This window comes from Pseudonaja textilis, chromosome 2, assembly GCF_049901715.1.
Source record: "Pseudonaja textilis isolate UNSWEBS1 chromosome 2, rPseTex1.2, whole genome shotgun sequence".
Lineage (NCBI taxonomy): Eukaryota > Metazoa > Chordata > Lepidosauria > Squamata > Elapidae > Pseudonaja > Pseudonaja textilis.
In genome coordinates this window covers 204,399,668-204,420,374 of record NC_141991.1, presented here as the reverse complement: position 1 = coordinate 204,420,374, position 20,707 = coordinate 204,399,668, and the positions used below count along the sequence as shown (strand labels likewise).

At 36.1% G+C, this 20,707-nt stretch overlaps 1 protein-coding gene across 7 annotated transcripts in view; it reads right to left on the bottom strand.

The window, feature by feature from the left end:
* The window catches only part of ZNF608 (zinc finger protein 608), a 110,915-nt gene that overhangs the window by 88,647 nt on the left and 1,561 nt on the right, over positions 1–20,707 (bottom strand). For 4 of the 7 annotated variants that reach the window (XM_026720539.2, XM_026720530.2, XM_026720547.2 and 1 more), the window contains exon 2: positions 17,816–18,832. The exons of 1 other annotated variant lie outside the window; for it this stretch is intronic. In XM_026720539.2, coding sequence (XP_026576324.1) covers positions 17,816–18,673 — 858 coding nt within the window. In that variant the 5' untranslated portion in view covers positions 18,674–18,832. Of the gene's footprint in view, positions 1–15,915; positions 16,068–17,815; positions 18,833–19,605; positions 20,648–20,707 lie in introns of those variants that run through there. 2 more of the 7 variants (XM_087926895.1, XM_087926898.1) reach the window with 2 other exon arrangements.

The following is a 20,707-nucleotide window of genomic DNA, read 5'->3' as shown; positions in this document are numbered from 1 at the left end:
GTATGGAAGTGGTTTTGCCACTGCATTCTATAATGCTTTTTTGTTTACTTCCCAATTTGCCTATATATATGGCATTCCACATCTGAGTATTGACCAGGCCTGACCTTGCTTAACTTCCAAATCCAGGCAAAATCAGGTCATCCTATTTAATCAAGTTATTTGTATAATCACAGACAAAAAATTAATGGAAAAAAATCAAAAGTAAAAAATATGATTTGTTTAAAAACAGCAAATTTATAAAAGCAAAATAATGTTCTTAACTATTTCCTTCAACTTGCTTCCAAAAAAAAAAAACAAAAAACTTTAAAACACTGTTGAAAGTTTTTGTTTGTATGCATGCCCTTGAGATAAGCTTGACTCCTGATGACAACATTCATATAATTTTCTTGGCAGGGTTATAGATGTGGTTTGAGGTTACAAAATTAAAACACAAGATGGCAAATGCAGACGTATTATATTACTGAAAAGATGTACACAGATGCTTCATGAACACCATCCCTCCCATATCCATCATGTCAATTATATCATTCCAGCCACTTGCATTTCTCATTTTCCCAGCTAAGTGATGCTGGGAATGTGAATGGCATTTTCAGTATGTGTGGTACGGAGGTGACTTTGAAGAATGAATTCAACAGCTGTTATTTAAACACTAACTTAGCCCCAGAAAGAAGGAGAGACAGAGAAAGAAACTGAAGTTTCCCATGCCTTGATTCTCTTAAGTAAAGAAGAAGAGGGAATATCTCTATACCTTTTAATAATAAAGCTGAGTTCCAGTGATTCTTGTAGTGTCCAATTCCTGACCTGACCAATCACAAGTAGTATGTAATAAGTTCTCATCAAATTGGAAGAAAAACTTAAACTTCTGCACAATTACAAGCTGCAGTGTGTCTCTAGGTGTGCGTATTTGTGTATTTTGTGTCTCTGTGTGTGTAGAAAGAAAAATTGTGAAAATATAAACAAAGAGGCTGTGCTCTCTTCAATGAGATCTGAGAAAATTTCAGCATAGGAAAGTCATATACAGATATACTCCCTTAACGATCTCCCTGCTTAGTAAGCAGTTGAAGTTTTGCTAGCACTGAAAAGGTAACTTATGATCAGTCTTCATACTTATAAACATCACTATGACCCTGCAGTTACATGATTGGGATGCAGGCATTTCTCAACTCTCAGACATTTATGACCACCTCAGTGCCCTGCAGACATGTGATTGCCATTTCCCTTCTTTGCAGCCTAATTGTGACAACATGTTGTCTTAACTATTGCACAGTTCAGTGACAGAGTTTTCAGTCCAAATGTGTATCTGTATCTCTGTAAAAATATCAAGTTATTAGGATTACAAGAATAAAGAACAAGAGCCAATTTGGCTAAATGGATAAGATGTTGGCCTAGAAAACAAGAAATTGTGAGCTCCAGTCCCACCTGAGGGATGTAAAACTGGCTGGGTTACTTTGAGCCAATCTATCTCGCAACCCAACTTATCTCACAGGGGTTTTTTTGTGGGGAAAATTGGAGGACAAAGGACAATTGGTATGTTTGCCACCTTGCTTACTGTAGCCACATTTTAAAAGAACAGAATGTCCACAAAGCATTAAATAATGTTCTCAATAATTGTTTCTGCTGCTAAAGATAAAACAATTATTTTCTATCATGAAAGGAAGATGAATGCAAATCCAAAAAAATCTACTAGTCTTGTTCAACTATACTTAAGTAATGGAAATTTGACAAGACAAACACTATAGAAATTAAATACAAATTTACATCATTTGTTGAGTGGTTTTCTACATAATGCTGAGATATATTGTATTTCAGGGTATAAACCAGAATGGAATCAAAGATTAATATGAGAACAAGGCTTGATTTTGGTTATTTATAACTTGACTGATATCTTGTTATTTAATCCTGAATAAATGTTAAAAAATAATGAATTCACTATTGTGGCATCCAATAACAGACATAGGCACTGTAGCTCTCTATGCATACAAAGCCTTTATTGAATGCACTTTTTTTTCACTGAATTATGTTATCCTCTCTAACTGACCTTGACTATTCATTCTCTAGAAAGATAAATTATAAGGAAAAAAACCGTATTATTTATTTATACAAAACACCGATCAACCTGCATATTCATTGTTAAAATGTTCGAATGCTATGGGCAGCAGTGTGTTTTTGAGGCAATGTGTTAAGTTCTGAAGATCAAAAGGTGACATACAACATTACAGTCTCAATAGCCAACATAATTTCTTCTCCTTTTCTTTTTTCATTCTCTCCAAAGAAATCTAATTTATCAGTAAGAAGAAAAAGTTCCCCTCATAAAGCATTAGAACAAATCAAAACAAAATGTTTCTAAATAAAGCTTATAGATAACAACAAATTGAGATAAAATCAATACCTAATTAGAAGAATGTAGCAGTGCAAAATTAAGCAACATACTGTGAACTACAAGTAACACCAGAGATTCTCAAAAACGTCTTGGGAAATGGAGTCTTTCAAGGCAGGTACTTTATTTAATCAAAAAGGATGGAAAAAGAAGCCAATATTATGATCAGTTGAAGTTCAGTCTTTTGCTGTTGCAGAAATATAAAAACAGAATTAGATTCTTCAAGAAAATTGCAAACCTACTTTTAATATTCTGTTGCAAACTGATAAAAACCAGAATCAAGCTGACTGGTATAAAATTGACTGGCAACCAAAACCATGCTATTACTTGAAACTGTCATGGGAAGGCAATAAAATTGCTACCAGATCTCCTCAAGTTACCCTTCAATAAAAAGAAGCCATCAGGGAAATAAGAAAAAAAGAAGAAAAACATCAAAATCTGTAAAGTTCTTTTAAGTAAAATTATACTTTTGTGGCGCAATGCCATCTGCTTCCTGGTTAACATGAATCAATTCCAAAATTTAAGTATCAGCTTCCTAAAATTACTCAACAGAATACATACATTACAGCTAAAATGTTTAGCTTTAAATCCTGCACTCATAAGGAGCAGGCTTAAACATCTCCGTGAATATATTTCTCTTATTACTGTCACTCAAGGGGCAGAAATACACAGTTCAGAAGTGATAGTAAACACTAATAGTACTGCAGACCTGGGCATAGCACAAAGCTTTGAAAAAGGTGCTTCACAAGGTTTCTTTCATAAATAAAGGATCCACCTGAAGCATTAAAGCACTGAATTCTCTGAAAAGCTTGCTGTAGCCCTTTTGAAGGATCTTTCCAGTTGTCCATAAGCATGTATGACTGCGTAGATAGTGCTTCTGTTGGAATCACCAGTGAAGTGAAGTATGGGTTCAACTTCTCACAAATGTTTAACAAGTGTATCCGTTGGATTAAACCTATGCACACATATTTGGCAGTAATTACAACACAACAGTAAGGCTTACCCCAAAATAAATACCAATAGTCTTGTACTGTCAATCTGAAGATAAAAATTCATTATTCATACCTTACATCCTACTTCTTCTCAGGAAGTCAAAACAGATGCTTTAAAGAACTAAATTTGGTTTTATATTTATATTATAAAGAGAGAAGAATAGAATGGAATAGTATAGCATAGCATAGGAATAATATCACTATACTGTACTTCATCCCCCCTCCAATAGATAGCTGCACTAAAAGCCTCCAATACAGGAAACACAATGTTGCCAGCCAATCAAGACAAAAAAAACAAAACAGACAGAAGATATTAGAAACACCAATCAAGCAGAACACAGCAAACCCCAAGACCAATAAACACAGACCAACACTCCCAGCCAATCAGGATGAAGAAAAAACTATTCGAACACAGCAGTAGGCTTGCCCCAAATTTAAAACTGAAACAGCTGTAAAAGTCTGACTCACAGACGAACGCAATACAGAAGCCTGATGATGGCAGATGAGATTCTGCCGAAACGTTGCTACAACTTTAAAAGCACAACTATAATGATGTGGGAAAATACCGAACAAAGCTGAATACCATATATATATATATATATATATATATATATATATATATATATATATATATATATATATATATATATATATTAGTTTTCACGGTACTTACATGTATGGTATTCAGCTTTGGCTTCTGACAAGCAGAGTCAATGGAAAAGCCATCAGTAAAATTGCATCTTGTAATCCTGCAATGTCTTGTTTAATGACTGAATGAGAAGTGGCACTGTAAGTTTGTTTCAGTTATGTGATGTATAGCTTAATGACCATGTTGCTTAGTAATGGAATTGCTGATTCCAATTGTAAACTCTAAGTGAAGATTACCTGTATACGTTTGCATATTAAAAGGAGGCATCTGAAACAGTAAAATACATACTGCTAAATATTTATTTGTAGAATCTATAGTAAATTGTCAAATTAATTTCAAATGCTTTGTGTGCAGCTTTGTTATTATGCTGTTATGTTATACATTTTTAAAAGAATCTGAAGAAGATTCTAACCTAATAGCATACAATTTCATTGCTCGTTTAATAGCCATTATTAAATTAAGAGAATGCTGTGAGTATAGTGGCTTAGACTTAAGATTCAGTGTAGCATTTTATGAAGTTGACCACAACCATAGCCTCCTGATTGATGAAATGGAATAAGGCAGGAAGGGATGATTCATCTACCAGATAAGAGTCACCGTTAATTGAATAATTATATTCAGCACATGATTCTTAACGGCACTGTGTTAACATAAAAGATATCGAGTGGAATATCTCTGTGTTGTGTCCTATTCCCAGTACTCAACATTTTTATGCATGATTCAGATGAGGGGATAAAAAGGATACCCATCAAATATTCAGATGACAGAAGTCTGAGAGAAGGGGCGCTGGTGTTACTTGATACATTCAGCACACCGAGAAGGAGCATATCAGGCAAGACCAACGCCTCTTCTCCAGTGTGCTGAGCAGAGAATCCAAAGTATGGGACATACCAGTGGTGGGATTCAAATTTTTTTACTACCGGTTCTGTGGGCATGGCTTGGAGGGCGTGGCATGGCTTGGTCGGTGTGGCTTGGTGGGTATGGCAGGGGAAGGTTACTACAAAATCCCCTCCCCACCCCACTAACCTGCTTTCCAGCTCCGTTCTCCTGTGCAGGGTAACCAAAGTAGACCCAGCCAATCTGCTGGGACTCAGTAGAGAATAGATGGGGGTGAGGCCAGTCAGAGGTGGTACTCCAAACTACTCAAAATTTCCACTACCGGTTCTCCAGAACTGGTCAGAACCTGCTGAATACCACGTGTGGGACATACCAAAGCCAGCTTGTCCGAAGGGGTGGGCTGCGATCTGGTCCCGAGTCTCCAGGACTGTGTGCATCTGTTAATTGATGGAGGTTTGGCTAACCTTAAGGAGTCTCATTCTCCCACATCAACCCTACAAAGTAGAGATTGGCTTTCAGGACAGGAGGACCAGAGAGAACTAATTCAATTTCTAAACCTCCCTCTTTTTATTACATATATCTTGTAATATTAAAATATGTATATTGTTGTTCACCTCTTGTTTCTATTTCTATTCTAACTTTTATTCATGTCATGGACACCACAGTATTCAAAGATGTTTCTTTTCTGTCTTCCATCTTTCACCTGCTTTATTATTCATATTTCCCTTATTTAACTCTTTACATTTGTATATATTAAAGTTTCATCCTTCATTCTTTCATCGTTGAATGTTTCAATATACAATTCTTGTACCAATTACAATATCATTTAAACCTTAACCTATTCTAAAGGTACACCTTTATTTTTATTTCTGATGAAGAATTAGAAACTACACCCTCTTTAATTACAAAATCATTTTAATGTAATTTCTATTTAGCACACCCCAAAAAATAATATAATTCTGGTGACAAACTGATCTTATCTACATGGACATTATATGATTTGATTCATGATACATTAAGATGGATGAATTGCATGTTTATTAAGCCTTCTACCACATTCCTTATCATAAATAAAATTCTGCATCATATTGTTATTTTTATTCAAAAGCACTTAGTATACTTACTTATACACTTATGGGATTTCTGCAACATTAAACTGATTTCTTAATGAAATGTACAATGTACAAATGGACTTTCACCCACATCGCTATATCTTTTAAATTAATAAAGGCAAAACAATCATTCTACAATGATCATTTAAAAAGCTGTTGTGTACAGATTTTAGATTTGAATCATACACCCAAAAAACACACTACAGACATTGATATGAAAGAGAGATAATGATTAAATCAGGAGCACTGCTTAGTCATCTTATTTCTTTTGGAAAGCAGGAGAATTTTAAGCAGAAGCACTTGAAGAGAGGAATCCAATTATACTGGAATAGTTTACCTAACCTGTGAACAATTGAATCCTCAAAATAAAACTACTGCTAACAAGAGTATTAACAAAATCAACTGTACCACCAACTGCATGTGGATGGAAGAGACTTTTTTCCCACAATAAAATATTGGAAATAAATTATGTAAAGCATCTAGCATTTTGTTTATCAGATAATTTTGAAAAAACATAGTAGAAACTTTGTTAGAGAGAGATGTTAACAAAAGAAAGATCAATAGTGAATATTGGCTGAATACCTCAGTCATTAGATAATTCTTTCTTTCCTTCTTTGAATCTTTGGACTTTTCCTTTTCACAGGATAGGAAAAGATTGTGAAACTCACCGTGGACTAAGGCTGTGGCATTCCCTTCAGCTTTTTTAGACCAAAAACAATAGACCTATGTACATATAAACCGTAATATCAATTTTCTAAGTAAGAAATGTTAAAGTGTACAAATAGAAATAGTAAGCAAAAGAAATTAAAGATATAGCATATATATAAAGATATAAAATATATAACATATATTTTATTATTTCAATATTATATTGTGTATATGTTTTCTCAAGTTTTCACGGGTACTTACAATGTATGGCATTCAGCTTTGTTCGGGTATTTTCCCACGTCATTGTAGTTGTGCTTTTAAAGTTGTAGCAACGTTTCAGCAGAATCTCATCTGCCATCAATCAGGCTTCTGTATAGTGTTCATCTGTATAGCAACGTTTTGGCAGAATCTCATCTGCCATCATCAGGCTTCTATATAGTGTTCATCTGTATAGATGTACACTATACAGAAGCCTGATGATGGCAGATGAGATTCTGCCGAAACGTTGCTACAACTTTAAAAAGCACAGCTACAATGACGTGGGAAAATACCCGAACAAAGCTGAATGCCATATATATTATATATTATATTATATTATATTATATTATATTATATTATATTATACACACACACACACGCACGCACACACACACACACACACACACGTAGATCTAGGTGTGTTTGGGTCTTTTCCCGTGTAAGATTAAGAGTATCTTACATGGGAAAAGGCCAGAACACACCTAGATCTACATATCTGTACCCGTGAAAATCTACAAACACACACACATACACACACACACACACACACACACATATATGGCATTCAGCTTTGTTTGGGTATTTTCCCACATCATTGTAGTTGTGCTTTTAAAGTTGTAGTGACGTTTTCGGCAGAATCTCATCTGCCATCATCAGGCTTCTGTATAGTGTTCATCTGTGAGTCAGACTTTTACAGTGGTTTCAGATTTGAATTTGGGACAGCCTATTGCTGTACCGGAATGGTTTTTTCTTCACCCTGATTGGTTGGGAGTCTTGGTCTGTGTTTATTGGTCTTGGAGTGTGCTGTGTTCTGCTTGATTGGTGTTTCTACTATCTTCTGTCTGTTTTTTGGCTCTTTTTGTATCTTGACTGGTTGGCAACATTGTGTTACTTTACTGGAGGCCTTTAGTGCAGCTTGGCTCCTGGTAAATGGATGGCTATCATTAGTTAGGAAGCTAGGCTTCATCTAGGTGCCTGGTTGGGGTGTGTTTGAGCTGGAGGTATTAGGAGGGATCTGTCTGTGCCCAGGTGCTTGCCTGGCTTGTGGTGTGGAGATTTTTTTGTTTGTGAGTGCAGGCTTCCAAATGATTGACAGTCTGGTGGAATCATCTCTTCTATTCATGCTTTCTGGTCTTTTTTCAATGTCTATGGCTTCTCTGATGATTCTGTGGCTGGGGTTTTCTATAGTGGCTAGGGTTTTGGTGCCATTGAAGTTGATGCTATGACCTGTGGCTTCCATGTGTTGGACTAGTGAGGAAGTGTGTTCCAGACACACAAGCGTGTCCTCAGCCACACACGTTCTTACGAAAAAGCCAGCCAATCTGCAAACATCAACTCCATCAACTAATCAAGAAATGACAACACAGCCAACCTCCCCACCAGTATATATAGGGAGACAGCACTTCTGATCATGCTTTGCTCACACAAGCACGAAGCCGAAAGCACCAGCCTGAAGATGGCGAGTGGGACCTCATCGAAACGTTGCCAAGATACTTTCAATCTTACATGGGAAAAGACCCGAACACACCAAGACCTGCATACACACACACACACACACATACACACACACATACATACATATATACTGTATAAATGTATATATAATTAATATAAGAATATATTTTTTTTTATAAAGATATAGAAAAGGGAATATAACTAAATTTAGCTTACACAATTTACTGTGCATCTCCTGTCTTACAAACCATTGTTGCTTCAATCACACCACATAATGCTGCATAAATGAGCCTTTTGTCATCTCTCTTTCTGGAAAAACTCATTCAACCATAACTTTGTTTTTTCTCTTAACCCTTTCACTCTTTCTTTATATATTTATCTTGCACATTAATCCTACTCATTTTCCTTATTATCACATTTCTATGACAGCCTAATTCACCCTAGTTTACTTCTACTCTACCATTCTCATATCTATGAATATTTATAAACGTTCAGTCTTGAATTATGTCCAAAACAGCAGCAAGTATCCATTTGAGGGGCTGCTTCAAAGCATCACACAATAGTACCTTCGAGCTTCAGCCTTTCGAATCTCTCAGAATATCAAACTATAAACCGTGAGTCCAGAAGGACACAAGTCACTGGTAGTGTTTCTGTCTAGTTTATCTGGGAACGTTGACCTGATCAGAACTGCATTTCTTTCCCAACTTTATCCCTGAGCATTGAGGAAGACCTGATGGCAGCTTGACAAATCTCCAATTAGGAGATCAAGCCATTCACCAAGCTGTTTCCTTCCCCATTCAACACTAAATGTGAATAATGAAGATGATCTTATTTCAAACAGATCTGGCATTAACCATCAGCACCTTAGTCTAGCGGCACATTCTCTTTTTAGATCAAATAACCACTATGTTCTTCTATTGCGTTGTTCACTCCCTTTTATATCCCTTTTATATTCTACTGGTAAAGCAAGATACCAACTGAACCAATCCCCCAAAAGAGTCTATTTAGGGGCAATAAAAGATAGTGCTCAATTCAACTCCCACTGCCAACTACTTACCAGGCTCTGAACAGAACTGTTCAGAAGAATAAGAAATTCCCTAAGTACCATTTAAAAATTAATTGGATCCATAAGGCTCAAAGGGTGGATTGTCAAATAGGTGCCACCACACCACAAAGCTCCCAAGTGGCTTCTAATTGCAAGGGTGCAGGTTGTAATCTGATAATAACAATCCCTATTTATTTAACACTTATCCATTCTTGACTTTATATTTTCTTGTTTTTCTACAAGCAATAAATTCTCACTACATTAAACATACTTTAATTCTTCTGCCATACACAACTTTCATCTCCATTTAGCAACAACAACAGAAATATGGACTTCTCACAGTCATTTTTTTTCTTTGAATATTTCTTCCTTCCAGGAGACCACATACTGCCTACTAATTATTTGCACACATTAAAAAGTGTCCATCCATTTTCACATTTTGAGTACATCTTCTATCAAAATACACAAATAAACTACTGATTGGCGACAGAGTTTAATTTCACCTAATGTCCTTCATGAATGCAAACAATTGTTATCATTTGGTTTCTTTATGATCTGCTGCTATTTTTTTTAAAAAAACCATGTATTTATTTAAAGTTAAATGTTCTCATAAAAAAGCTTAGCTTAATTTCTGGCATCATGGGATTTGCTCAGTTGGAAAAACAAAAGAAAGCCACTTTTTCCTAGAGCTTCTGATTTTATTCCAAAACTCCTGATAAATATACAATTATGGTATTTAGTGAACCTCCTGAAGGACAATCTTATGCTCTTATGTATTGTCTAGTTGGGAGACCCCTAAATGCTTCCACAGCTGTTTTCTGTGTTCCCCAAATCCTAAGGCACCTGTTCTCCATCTTTGCTTTCTAATGTATTTTTTTTTCTCTTAAGGACTATTTCTAGTATACACTGCCCTTCTTTGCTGTTTTCTGATTTCTCACTTTCCATGATTTATGACATGAAATAAGTAGTAAGAAATTTTAACATATTTTCAGTCTGTGTATTTGTAGATGTCTTTCTTTACTAGCTACATCATAAACTATGAAATCAGTTTACCTTATTTCTTAAATTCAAGGAGAAAGCAACAGAAAAAGGTTAAGCAATTGCTTACAGTGAGAAGTCTTAGAAACTAAAGTTGAACTCACAAACAGCCTCTACTTAGCTTTCAGGAATTTCCAATGTCACTTTCTCCAGGGTTTCCGCAGCTATGGGATCAATTGAACAGGAGAACCACAGGGATGGAATCAAGAAAGACAGAGAATACATAGGCACATACTAAGTAACAGTAGGAATCCTTTAACTTTTGAGTATAGCTATTACAACAACTATATTATAGTAATCTCTATATTAATTAGATACATTAATATATTTAATTAATTAAAAATTAAATGCATCATTAGATGGAACGTGACTGCTTCCTATGAAAATATGAATATGAATCTTGGAGGATCATCGTGTTGGAAGAATTATCCTTCTGGGTTCAGTTCCAAATGGGGAAAAAGACACTGGAAACATGGAGGGTGTTTGGAAAGATGGTTTAATGGTGGACCACATGCCCTAGATCAGGGGGTCTCCAACCTTGGCAACTTTAAGACTTGTGGACTTCAACTCCCAGCGTTCCTCAGCCAACAAAGTTCCTCAGCAAAGCTGGCTGAGGAGCTCTGAGAATTGAATTCCACAAGTCTTAAAGTTGCCAAGGTTGGAGACCCCTACCCTAGATGAAGAAAGAAGGAAAAGGGCTGAGATGCTGAGAGACCGTTAGTTTTATAACCTCTATTGGGCCACACTTTAGTGTTTCCTGTTCCTGTGTAAGAAATGTATCCCAGGGGCAGGCTCTTAACTAATTTTTTAGGCTTTGTCTGGACCTCCTGAGTATTGGCTGATATAATCTTCCCAGGCCAGGTGGTGAGATGGGTAGAGGCCTTTATTATATAGAATACTCTGGCCTAGGCCTTAACGGCCCATTAACAAAGGTGGAGGGGTGAGTTTCTGCCTGAGTTTCTACTTTACTCTTTTTAGGGGAAATATTCTGCCTTTTTAATATTTCCTAGGATATTTCAATTTTCTTGGGGTGGGTGCTAACTTCCTACAATGGAACATCCTGATTGAGGTCATCCATGAAAGCTGCAAATCTTTACTTCTCTCTCTAGATTGTAGAGTATATATTGCTGGTTTAGCATAACAGTTGCTACAAGAAACCAGCCAACCAATGTTCAGAATCTTTAATACATATTTTAATCAATACTACTAAGCTGTTCAATAAATAAGAATTATTCTCTTCTGTCAAAATGTTTAAAGTCAGAGATAAGGATAGATGGCTAAATTGAGTTTTAAGTAGCAGCACTCTGAATAACATTTCTTTCTCCAGGGGCAGAAGGAAAAGTAGTAGATTCCAGTTGATAAGGAATAAAAAAGACATGAAAATGTACTGTTTTATGTGATATATGGTTACCATTAATATATCCTTAAAAGTTTCAATTTCTATGAAAATCAAGTTGTTTGCACACTTCAATAAACATTATATATATTCTTACTGCTGCTAGTACTAGTACTAGGTGGAAACAACATATACATAAACACACACACACACACACACACACACACATATATAAAATATTGCCAATTAGATTCCTAAGAGGCATTGTAGAAGTTAAGCCATCTTAGTGTATGGTAGCCAAAAAGCAGGAGTCTGGTAATTCTTTTTCAGACTATAGCAAATCATAACTTCATTCTGAAGATGTAGAAATGATAATGCTGATATAAGTTAAATGTGAAATAGATTGTAACTATCATATCAATTAGAAATAGTAATGTATTTCAAATCCATTATTTGTTCTGAAATAGTTGAAACCTTTTATGTGAATTAAACAATCTCTCATTCAAACCTGTTGGTGTAGTTTCACTATTCCACAACAGTTACCTTGGGATCTTGAATGCCCTAAGTTAAAATGTCCCAACTTTATTTCACCTGCGTTTTGAACATTGATGCCAAACTTGTGTGAATTTGGTATTTTGTTCAAAATGTGGTCTGTTTGTTCAACACAAAAAATAGGGTGGCTTTTTTTGGCAAATAGTGGAATATAAGGAAGAATATATAAACATTCTGATCTTGTGAGAGTCTTTGGGTCTGTGATGTACTGATGGCATAAATGTGAGGGCAAAGTTGACATTTGATTTGTTACCAGTGGTGTTCCATATTGTCTGTAGTTTGTATTGCTTGTGAAAATCTATTTAAGGCTGAGTGATTGACAATATTGAAACATGGGTCTGATATCCAGTGCAGATAATGGGAATAGAAAATTCAGTGTCATTGTACAATATGGGTTGTAGCTTATTAGTAATATGTTTCAGTGGCTTGAGCTAAGTTGTAGATGACAACTACCGGTGTCCTATTGCTTGTTTTTGTGGCCTTTTAATAGGTTCTCCCTGGGAATTGATCCCAACAAGGTTCATTCATTACACTGAGGTTTTGTGGGTTTTTTCTTCATTTTTAGGGCCAGTAAATTATTGTAAACATAACTATAACTATAAAATATAAATAGAACAAAATCCCTGCCACTAAATGTTAAAGCTTTTTTCTTCTCTGAAAAAGACCACAATTTTTATAACTGAGATGGGGACAAGTAGTTTTAAAGTTTAAGTAATTGTTGATAAAGTAGCTTTCCAATTATCACAGCCCTGCCAGGAAAAGCAGGAATGCATTGTTTGTTAATGATCACAACCAGGGGTCCATGCTTAACTCTTTTGTCAGAACTACAGCAGATCCTCCCTGCAGCTTCACCATTAACATGCCTGTTTCCTGTCAGCCTACTCAGAGATAATGTCATTTATCTCAAGGGGGCACAAGACCAGTCATTAGCTTCAATAACAGACTTCAAACAAAGGCCGGATGATGTTTTTTATCCAAGGTGCATGATCAACACAGTCAAGAATCTTACTGCTTAAGAATTAAGAAATTTAGAGCTTCCATTAAAAAAAAAACCAATTGTTTTCACATATTAGTAATTTTATTTAACATTTTTAAAGAGTTCATTTCTTGGAAATGTAAGTGGACACCTTTTTATCACATACGATTTGATAAATGGTATTAACTCACTAAATTTATCCTTTGGGAGATTTCCCGCTCTCTTCCAAGTTCCTTTTTTCTTTTTTGCCTCTGGGAAAAAAATTGATGGAATAATTCAACCACTTGCTAAGTAATGACTCTTTTGAAAAACTGACCCTCATTGAGGTTGCCTGCTGGAGTCCATTATGTGTATTCTCAATTATTCAGTGTCAAACTAACCTTTCATTAAAAATATGGGTGGCTATAATATATATCATCCTTGGATTTTTTTTTAATTTTAGCAATTTATGATTATTCTATAAAATTACAGTTAAACATTTGAAATTTAAAAACAAAGGTCAGCCAATCAGTTTATTCACCTCTGTTTTACTCTGAAAACTAGAAGTAGCATAGCATACATTCCACTTTACTTGGAATTTTGTTATTGAACACCTCTGTGGTTATATGATATTTATGCTTGGCAGCTTTAACATTCTTTTCAATTACTGAACCATGAAATACTGCTTTACAAAAATAGTACTTATATAGCTATCATTAAAAAGGACTTAAAAGAAAACTCCTTAAAATAAAGTGAATAAATTTAATCTCAATATAGCTTTACTTTTTTCTGTTTTCAACTGAGTATTTATGAAGTTATTTATAATGGTAAAATTTTCTGCATCTCATGTCAAATCAATTTGTTTTTCCCATTTGTTCACAATGAGGAAATCTTTTTAAATGTTTTGCTGTATAAATATTTCTCACCATTCTCTACTGTTTCAGTGTTACTTTAACCTTACTGAGGAATTCAATACAGAATGGACCTTGTCTGAGGGGATCAGTAGGTTCACAAAGAAAGCTTTCGTCAGCCTAAAGACAGCATCTCTTCACCTCCTCTCCCCCCCCAAATGTGGTCACACTACTAGGCAACCCTATAGAACATTAAGAACTCTGAACTGAGCTCATTGTTAAGCACCCAGTAGTTATCAGTGTTTTCAACAGCTAAATCTCTTATGTAGCTTTCAAAACTGTTTGCTGTCAAATCACAATGGACTTTGTTCTTAGCTACAACCCGTGACCTTTCTGCCCCTTCTCTCATTCAACGATGAATAAATGAGTCCCAAACCCTAGCATTCATGGCCATATTTAAATACAAACAACATACACTTCCATAACCTCATGAAGTCAAAACATTTTCAAAATATTCACAACCCTTCAACATCACAGGAAACATGAAAAAGCTCAGGATGTGTACAACAACCAGTTACAAGTTTCATACTACAATAAATGTACATGAATACAGAGAAGCAACCTAATTCCAACAGAGAATTGCTCTGCATGCTGATAAAACAGTGAACAGCACATCCTCTGCTAGTTCTAAAGAATAGCCAATTAACAACACACATCCCACTTAAATGCATTAAGTTATATTATATACATTATATAATATTATATATGAAGTTATATAAAATTTTAATGCAAACTGTTCGATGAACACGCAGATGAACTGTAGGCAAAATATCAAAAAAAAAAAAAAACCAGACAGGAAAATCTTAGGTTGATTAAATTTTTCTGTAACTTGATAGTTGAAATTTGGCAATGTTGAAATGGAGCAGGTTCTAACATTCCAGCCCCTCCTGTCACATCCTGGCAACCAAATCTTTTCCTTTGTTTTACTCATTGAAACATGTAATTGGTATGCTAAATACCAAAAGGGTTGAACAAGCACATAACCTCTGACATTTTGCAAGCTTAAAAGAAATAGTTAGCGGATGCCAAAAGATTCCACTGAACATATTTTCACATGGCTTCAACAGACAAACAGAAGAAACCTAAAATTGACAATTTAGCAATATATTAAAAAATAAATAGGAATCGCACCACTAGGAAGCAGCTTTTATCCTTTAACTGTCTTTTTGCTATTGTTTTTTTAAAAAGCTCCATTCCAAAAAAGAACCTCAGAGTTTAAATGTTCAGAGATTGCTTAATTTAAAAAAGAAACATTCAAATTTGAGTGTATAAACTGATTCAATCGCCCACTGTTGCCAGTTCCATGCTGAAGCCAAGAAAGATTTTATTTTGGGCTCTTCACCAATTCGTCTCTCAATAAAGGCCAATTTAATTTTCAGTTTTTTGTTTTTTTTTCAAACAAGGCTGCCCTTGAATGTTTGTTTTTTTTTAAATCCTGTTTGAAAAATAGTCATATTCTTAGTTTTACATTCACATGACTTGATTAAAAGGAATTTCCCTGAATAGCAAAAGAAAAAGAAAAAAACGGTAGGATGTTTAAGACAGTAAGCCAACATCCTCCTTCCAGAGACAATGGGCAGCTCTGCAGGACTCTAACAAGTGAAGCCATTAAAGTCAATATAAGGCAGCAGCAGTGGGTGTTTCTGGTAATTCAAGCTCTACCAATTCTATACAGACAAGAATTGAAATGAGAAGTGTTCTTTTGGCAAAAAGCTACTCCAGACTGGTTTGTTCCTAGTTTACACATTACCTCATTTACATTACACTGGCTGAAATGTACTTGCTTGTGTATGAATTCATTCCTCATATAATTTCCTGTGCGACTAGTATGAAAAGGAACACAAAAACTGGAGAAAACCACACCACTCTCTAATCTCTTGTTGCCATGACAGCAGCCTTTGAGATACTGAAATGTTCAGATTGCCAGCTAAACAAAATTGTTGAATGTGAACATTTGGCTGAAAGATTAAAAGGCTAAGGGGGTTACAAAAGGGCAGCACCTCCCACATTCCAGGCATCCACTGAATCCAATCAAATGGCTCTGACTCTTTAACCACAACTATTGTGAAGACTGGATTAGGGCAATTTATCTAGATAGTTAAAGCAGATTAGAGAACTACAATTTGAAGACTATTGGCAACAAAAGCAAATGCCTACTGTACTAAGTTAATTAAAAAAAAAACAAGCATGGGATTTTAGGATAGTTTTCAGACCAAGAAGAAACACTGCACTAACCCAGAAGATAAACCAAATTTAGGATGTAAACTGAGCTAGTTTTTTTTCAGTTGGCTGAAGGTAGCAGCAGGGGACAGGGGGAGGAGGAAGACACAGTGTAACACAAACCATTCAAAGCCCTAGTTTGCAGGCTTATAACTAAATTAAATGCTATATATAAAGGTTTATGTGCTCTAAATTAATTATCTTGGCAATCATTTCTAAACTATCCAATTTTTATAGCAAACAATTTACTGATGAGCTATAGGAGCCTAATATTTACTAAAATATATGTAATATATAAATTCACCAAACGTCTTTTAAATAGCACATCGTTACAGTTCTGTAAGCTGTAGTGTACTAAATAAGCAGCTAAAAACTTTCACACTTTTGGCTGGGTATTGTAAAAAGGAATAATGTCAAGACAACCATGTATAATGTTGCAAGCGATTACTCTGCATGGGAGTAGGGAAGGGTTCTCTTTTGTTTAAACAACCTGTGGAATTAATTTGAGTCTTAATTATAACCCAACAATAGCTCCCTGAATGACAAAGAAACCTTGTCTTCTGGATACAGAACAAATGGTGCTTACCCCAAACCCTGCCCCAGTGAGCAGCCAAGAGAAATCAGTAACTTCCACTTCCCCTCACAATGCAAGGCCATTTATCCTTAACAGAGCACATTCTTCAGACTTTAGTGAAGAGGAAGAAAAACACACACATTTTTCAGCTATTCAACAAACAGGCAATGCACATCCAGGAACTCTCTGAGAATGTAGATAAGAAGAAAAGAGACTTCTGGACAGAGGACAAAGTGTTCATCTACATTTGGAGATAAAGGTTGTACACACAGATTTCAGTGGGCTCCCCTCCCCCACTGGACTTGCACCAAACAGCTTCTAAGCACACGGCATGCCTGCTGACAAAGCATGCCTTATGGCAGTTTCTGAATTATGTAGAACCTCTTGGCTTTTGTACAAGAGGCAATAACTCTCTAACAGCCTCCTCCCCCAACACCCACACCAAGATTATCTCTCTAATTCAAGGAGCTAAAGAAGTCAAGAACCTGTTTAATTGCTCTTCCTTGTAATCAAAGGATGGTGCAAGTTATTCAGATACCTGGAGAGACAGAACACCTCCCCACCCCCACCCCCAAACAGACATCACCAGGATTTCAGTGTAGGATGCACACAAAAGGCTTCATTCCAAACAGCAATGGCAACAACCTCCCAACTTGCAAGATAAAACACGAGGGCAACCCCCATCAGTGACAATTTAGATATCTTTTCCTAAAAACCAAACACTCCAGTCAGATAACATGTAAGCCCAGGCCGTAAGTAGGCAATTGAGAAAATTAATCATAAATACTGGACAATATACAAACAGAAGCAGAGTTGTTCAAAGTTTATCAAATGAGGAATGGTGAATTACTCCTACCTTTTCTGTTTTCAGCTTTTTTATTCTCCTGTGGCTTTCTTCCTCTTCCTCTTCTTTCTTTACCAAAATAGAGTTCCCCATTAACCCTGAATCTGGAGCACTTTTGTTCGCATCCCCAGCTGTGGAGGAGGAGGTACAATTGAAAGGGATGTTGCTCCCAGCACAACCTCCCTTGGCCCCAAAACTATACAAGTGCCCAGGAGCAGTTTGGCTAGAGTTATTTGAGGGTCCTTGCTGTAGATCAAGTTGCCGGTCTTTCCTGGATTTACCTCCATCTTTATCCCGCTTGGAGCCTCTACTGGCTTGTGTTTTACCTGTTTTCTCCTCTTTATTTTTCCCACAAGAGGCAAGAGTGTTGTTATTGATGCTGGTGGTACCATTATTGCCATTTGGGCTGCTGTTCATACTTTGACCCAGTGCTGAATTCATGCCACCTGCCTCGCTTGGGCGCCCTTGGACTTCCTGTCTCTTGCCAGCACTGCTGATTTCAGGAATTCCATACAAGGCAGCAGAAGGCAGAGATTTACTAGCATCCTTCGAAGTTTTACTCCTTTTCACTTTTGATTTGTTAGTTTCTTTGTGTGAGGAATTCCCCTGAGAAGCAGGGGGTTGAACAGAAGAAAATTTTAGGCCATCAGCTAAGGCTGAGGTAGGATTAACTCCACTAGAAGCAAGACTCCCACAATCCTTGGAATTGGTGGAATTATTCATCTCAAACTTTTGTCTGTCTTTCTCCAAATCTGCATCCAAATCAATTATTAAATTCCCAACCCCGATTTCCCAGTCATCACCACTGTCGTAGGTATCAACTGTGTTTGGATCCACACCTTTGCCAGCAGTGGAAGTGTTCAATGACATCCTGAAGATGAGAACTCTTGAGTAAAAATCAGACGAACTTTCCTTTGTAGATGAGGGGACATTCGTTTATCTCCGTGGGGCTTTTTAAAGTTAACTCTTCTTGCTTTCCTCCCCCAGGTATATCTGGGTATATACCCTGAAGTCCAGGTCCACCTTTTCCTGTGAGGAAGGGGAAAAGTCGAATATTTCTTGCTGGGTCTTATCAGAATACAGTCAAACTGATATTAGAGGCACATAAGAAAAGACACTCCATATATTAATTTTTGAGATGTCTGTAAAACCAAAGCCTTTGATAATAAGCCTCTTTTCTAAGGTTGCATCCCATCATCTATGATCATTTCTTAAAATGCCATGTGCCCAAAAAACAAACAACCAAAAAAACCCAAGCCCAAAATAACCATATTCTTAAATTGCAGCATTTAATTCCAAAATTCCAAAATACCAAATGTGATTCTGTATCATTTAAGCACAAGGAGGAAGCTTCTCTGTCTAAAACTCATTTCCCCCCATTATTGGGGGAAAAAATTTACCACCCCCTTCAAGTTCTGAATCTGTTCCTTAGACTGAATTAGCTTGTTTCTGTAAGGAAGAATCTCTGAGAACAACAAAACAACAATAAAAGTACATTCATTTTAAGATTTTTAATCTGAGAAGGCAATGCACCATTTCTATTTAAAATGCATTTAAGATAACACATCTCAAAGTAGTTCTAATGTCCACTTAGGTCACCTACTGCTCAAACTGTTAAATATAGTATTACTGACTGTACTGGAAACTGATTAAGACATACACTTTAAACGCTCTACACCAAGGTGGCCTCTAACCGCAAGACAGAGTGTGCTTGACACAGCTTAGCTAAAATTATTTTAAAGGAATCTTTTTTTCTCTTAATATCCGTGTCTAAATATTTATATATTATATACATTGCTTACCTTTAATCCTTTATCATTTTTTAAATTAAGCCAGAGAATCAAAATTCTGTTCTTGCTGGTTTCAGCAAGAACTCAATATCCCACTTCATTTTACTTAAAGAGCAAGTAATCAAGAAGTAAAAACCAACTAACATTTCGGGCAGAGTAATCATCAATAAACATATTTCCTTCCTTTTTGGCACACAAAAGAGGTTCTTTCCTCCCACCTTTTTTTTTTTTTTTGGAAAAAAAATATGGTTTTCCTTCTTAAGTATTTTGTTCCTCACAACTTCACAGGCTGAAAGATAGTATTTCACATTTAAAACACCAGAAGCCACAAACACCAAAAAAAAATAAAAATCTTTTTTTCTTCTTTCCTTGAACAAGCACCAAGATGTGATTGTAATAAAGAAATATAAATTGAAAAAATGTTTTCCGTAACTTCACATCCAGTCTTCAGTTCCAGCTTCTGTAGCCATCCTGATCAGTAAGTAATGATTCCATGAAACAAACCTACAGGCGACCGGTTGTTACAAGGCAGAATGTGCTAACATCGAGGAAAATTAGTGAAGGGGGGGGGGAGAGAAAGGATTGAAAATCTGGGCTGGATTCCGCCTGTTAGTTGGGAAGTGGGGTTTTTTTTTCCCCCTCCCGCGCTCACAGATCTGACTTCTTGAACTAACTTGACGGGAGAATGGAAGGGAGAAGAGGGAGGGAATAAAATCAGGGTCTGATGAACCAGTTATCAAAACATGATGGAGTGTTGAAAAAAAGAGAGTCTGAAAATGAAGCAAATATTCCTAAACGGAGGAAATGATTGAAAGTTTTTTGGGGAATAGGTTTTTTTTTTTAAATCAAATACCAGTTCCTGGAGAGGAGAGGTTTTTAAAACAAATAAATCATAGAATGAGCCATCGGTAATTAAGAATCCGAAGAGGTAAAATATATGTCATTATTTTTAGAACAGAGATTTTGTTTGGTCCTCCCTCCTACCCTCGAGAAATGTTTCAGCCAACGCTGGTTCATCTTTCACATTTCCTTCTTCCCTCCTCGCCTTTCGGAGCTTGGCTTTAGTATTTTTAATTAGCTGGTGTTTGGAAGATAAAAAAAACTGTAATGAATT